This window comes from Octodon degus, unplaced genomic scaffold, assembly GCF_000260255.1.
Source record: "Octodon degus isolate 3935 unplaced genomic scaffold, OctDeg1.0 scaffold00050, whole genome shotgun sequence".
Lineage (NCBI taxonomy): Eukaryota > Metazoa > Chordata > Mammalia > Rodentia > Octodontidae > Octodon > Octodon degus.
In genome coordinates this window covers 7785490-7789799 of record NW_004524626.1, presented here as the reverse complement: position 1 = coordinate 7789799, position 4310 = coordinate 7785490, and the positions used below count along the sequence as shown (strand labels likewise).

At 50.7% G+C, this 4310-nt stretch overlaps 1 protein-coding gene across 2 annotated transcripts in view; it reads right to left on the bottom strand.

Annotated features, from left to right (window-relative positions):
• Positions 1–306: 306 nt before the first annotated feature.
• The window catches only part of Gna15 (G protein subunit alpha 15), a 20640-nt gene continuing 16636 nt past the window's right edge, over positions 307–4310 (bottom strand). For both annotated transcript variants that reach the window (XM_004632725.3, XM_023717103.1), the window contains exon 7: positions 307–2053. In XM_004632725.3, coding sequence (XP_004632782.1) covers positions 1827–2053 — 227 coding nt within the window. In that variant the 3' untranslated portion in view covers positions 307–1826. The remainder of the gene's footprint in view (positions 2054–4310) is intronic.

Sequence of the window (4310 nt, the reverse complement as noted above, 5' to 3'; positions counted from 1 at the left end):
GAGCCTTCTGCCATGTCTGTCAGCTCAACCCAGTCGGGGGGGGGGGGATTAATTATAATCACTTTGCAACTTTTTTTTCTTTTACTTCGCAACTTTTGTAGGTCTGAAATCTTTTCAGAATAAAAAAAAAAAAAAACAGGAGGAAGCTGAGTATGGTGACACAGGCCTGTAATCCCAGCATTTGGGAGGCTAAGGCAGGAAGGTCACCAGGAGTTCAAGGCCAGCCTGAACTGCAAGGTGCAACAAAAAACACCAAAATAAATAAATAAATAAACAGTAAAGAAAATATATTCAAGACACATGCACAGAGCATACACTGAGAAGGAGCCTGACAGACGCTCTGTGGTCTCAACACTCAAACCCATAATCCCAGTTGACCATGACAGAAACACCCAAGTCCCAAGGGAGACTTTTTTTTTTAAGGGGGAAGCACTGGGGATTTGAACCCGGCAGTTTCACACTCAGCTACACCCCCAGATCTTTGTTATCTTGAGACAACTATGCAAGTCAAGCTGGCCTTAAACTTACTATGTAGTCCAGGCTAACCTCAAACTTGTGGTGCTCCTCGTGCCTCAGCCTCCCAGAGTGCTGGGATGACAGGTAGGCACCGTCAGGCACAGTGTGAAACGTAAACTTTTTAAAAGTCAAAGCAACCATGTTGAATGAGTGACCAGAATGTTGGCCCTGTCACCTCTGAGTTGGACAACACCGGCCAAATCATTTCTCTGGGCCTTAGCCTCCACTGCTGAATGACGGGTGGGGTACAGCGTGAGACAGCTGGGCCTCCCCCGGGATGCAGGAGCTGCCACCACTTTCATCCTCATCGAAGCTGTGTGGCACTTTGAGGTGGGCAGCCACAGGAGGGGCCCCTCAATCCAGGTAGAGGTCACAGTCTGAGTTTTTTTCTGAGATAGGGTCTCACTGTGTACCTCAGGGTGGCCTCCAACTCTCAGTGATTCTCCTGCCTCAGCCTCCCGAGGGCTGGGAAGACAAGCGTGCACTACCACTGCTGCTGAGACTCTGATCTCTTCCTCAAACTGCCACCATCCAGTGGAGCTCCAGGCGCGGAGCCCACCCAACTGGATAGATAACAAGCAGGATGCTCCTCCTCCTCCTGACAGGTTGTCGCCCCTCCCCTACACTTCTGCACCTGCACAGGCAATCGGAAGAGAGAATGGGGTGAGGGTGGGGAACAACAGAAAGCTGGTGACACCGGTCCTAAGAAACACAGGTGTCTGGCGTGTCCTTTCTTTAATGCCTACCTCAAAAAGTGAGGGAATAAATACAGAAAGCTATTTGCATGGTGTATATCGGGATCCCTGCCTTGGAAGGCAGGAAAACCCTGATGCGTGCCTCGGTTTTCCTCCTCAGCAAACCAGGGCAGGACACTGAGGCTAGAGGCTGAGGACCGGACACTTTTCAGCGATCTTGTCTCCTAGCCAGGGGAGATACAATAGCTAACCCTCCAGCCGCGTTCCTGCCTCTGTCCACCAGAGGGCGCCAGAGTCCGCTCCCGGAGACGGTTTCCGTTATCCCAGGTGAGCGTCACCCCCGGGGAGCGCCACATGCCTGTCCCTGGGACACATCCGCAGGTGGGCTCCCTAAGAGACACCACTCGTGCACATCTTAAGCCCCTTGATGTCTTCGCCTCCCCCCACCCCGGGCATCTTCAATGGCCGTTCTGCTCTATCTCTATTTTCCAAGGAGGTAAACTGAGTCAAGGAAGAGAGCCCGGGTGGAATCTTCTGCAGCCTGCAGCTGGAGTGGCAATGATGTCTGGGATCCACCTGCCCAGCAGGTAGGTGTCACTGTTCACAGGACGAAGATCACAGCAGGTTGATCTCGTCCAGGTAGCGGGCCAGCACCGAATCCCGCACGTCCTTGAAGACCTTGCGGATGTTCTGCGTGTCCGTGGCGCACGTGTAGTGGCTGAAAAGGCGGCGGGAGCGTGGGCCCTTCTTGCTACCCTCGGAGCCGTCCACGCAGCCCTTGTACATCCCAGTGTACATCTCCAGAATGAACTTCTTGGCGGCTTCTGCGTCCTGCTTGGGGCCTAGGGGAAAAAGAAGTGAGTTAGGACTCTCCTTGGCTTGAGAACCCTTGACCCCATAACCACAGCTGGGAGCGACCCAGGAACCACTACAGCCATCTTCCCCTGTGCTGCGAACCTTCGGCTCACAGCTGATCTCATGATACACACACCAACCAATAGGAGCCTCGGAGATTGGCTCGCATACATCACATGACCTGAGACGGACCAATGAGAATCAACTCTGGGACTTTGGGCCGAATTTAGACAGAGGCTAGTTCTCAGCTAGGCTTGGAGCTAGAGGTTTCGGAAGGTGGAGAGCTAAGAGTTTAAGCATCCTAAGACTTAAGATGGGGAAACCAAAACCAAAGATGGAGGGAGGAGTCCCCAGGGTCAGCCTGGGTACAGTGCAACGTGTGACAAAAAACACCACGTTTAAATTTTTATTTATTTACTTTAAAAATGTATTTGGTTATCATAGGGTCTCACTACCCAGCTCAGACTGGTGGGGATCCTCCTGCTTTCAGCCTCCCCAGAGCTGGGATTACAGGCAGGAGCCACCACGCCTGGACTCTGGCCAGCTCAGCCTGCTCTGGGAGCCGGGCTGGCGTGGCATGTGGTGCCAGGTATCGAACCGCAGGCCGGGCGCTTGCCTAAGCTTGCCTAAGCAGGCGCTTTATTTAGTTCTCTGAGCTATCCTGGTGGTCCTTACATTTTTTAAAATGTGCTACAAAAATCATTTTTAATGTATTTCTCTCTCTCTCTCTCTCTCTCTCTCTCTCTCTATATATATATATATATATATATATATATATATTTTTTTTAAGGAACCGGGGATTGAACTTAGGCCGTTGCGTTTGCCAGAGAAGCGCTTATTCTACTGAACCATCTCCCCAGCCCTCAAAAATATTTCTTTAATGTATTACAAAGACAGGTTGCCACTAATGCCTCTTAACACACACACACACACACACACACACACACACACACACACACACAACAGACTTATCCCATGGTTCTTGTCACTTTTGGAGGCAGTTTTGGAATCCTTCCTGAGTGTCTTTAATTTTTTTAATCTTTTATTTATTTAGTTGGCATAGGGTCTCACTCTGCAGCTTGAACTCAGATCCTCCTGTCTCAGCCTCCCCAGTGCTGGGATTATAGGTGTGTCCACCACACCCAGTTTCAGGGGCCAGCACAGCATGTGGTACTGGGGACCAAACCTGGGTCCTTGCACTTGCCAGGCAGGCATTTAGACCACCAAGCTATCTCCCCAGCCTCCTGAAATGTCTAGTTGCCTTATTGTGGCTGCCCCCAAATCCTCCATAGATTAGGCTTTCAGCCTTTTGTTCTGTTTTTGCAGTACTAGGGATCAATCTCAGGACTGTGCACTTGCAGGCAAGGGTCTCTGCTGCTGAGCTAGATCCCTGGCCCCCGAATAGATTAGAAAGGTTTCCCTTTCATGATCACATTGACTTCGGGGCGGAGTCTGGTGCTGAATTATGGCAGATCTCACAGGTAAGGTGGATGTGGACACTGTCTCGTTTTAGGAGCTGCCTCTCCCTTGGCTGGCACTCAGCAGCAGCAGTCACTGTATTTTTTATTGCATAGTAAAGTCACTCAAGGGGAAACATGATTCTACCAGTCCCCAGCCCAGGTGATGGCGGAGGGTGGGGGGCTCCAGGGGAGGGGGGTGATGCTGTGTTAGATCAGACAGAAGGACACGGGAGAGAAAGATTTTCGCGGTTAGAAGAAAAGCAGTAAACTTAATCTGAGACCTCCACTAGAACAGCAGAAATCCCAATTGGTAACTCCAAAGAGAAGTACAGGAAATAGTTTTTGGAGCCCCAAGGGCAGATAGGAAGTCCAATTCGGATGGAGGGGCTTGATTTCTCTCAAGAAACCTGACTTCAGTAGTTGGGGCTGCTGAGAGAGAAGGCGTTCACCACGTGGAGATCTATCTCCAGGCCGTCCAGAGCCCACCGAAGAGCCCCTCTGCCGGAATGGCCATTGAAGACGGCAATTTGGAAGAAATGGAAGGGGAAGTATGGCTCAAGAAGAGAAAAAGCCGAAGAAATGTGGACAAAGATCCTGTGAAGGAAGATGTAGAAAAAGCTAAGAAGAGGCGAGGCCGCCCTCCAGCTGAGAAGCTGTCACCAAATCCCCCAAACTGACAAAACAGATGAACGCCATCATTGATACTGTGATCAACTACAAAGATAGTTCAGGGCGGCAGCTCAGTGAGGTCTTCATTCAGTTACCGTCCAGGAAAGAGTTACCA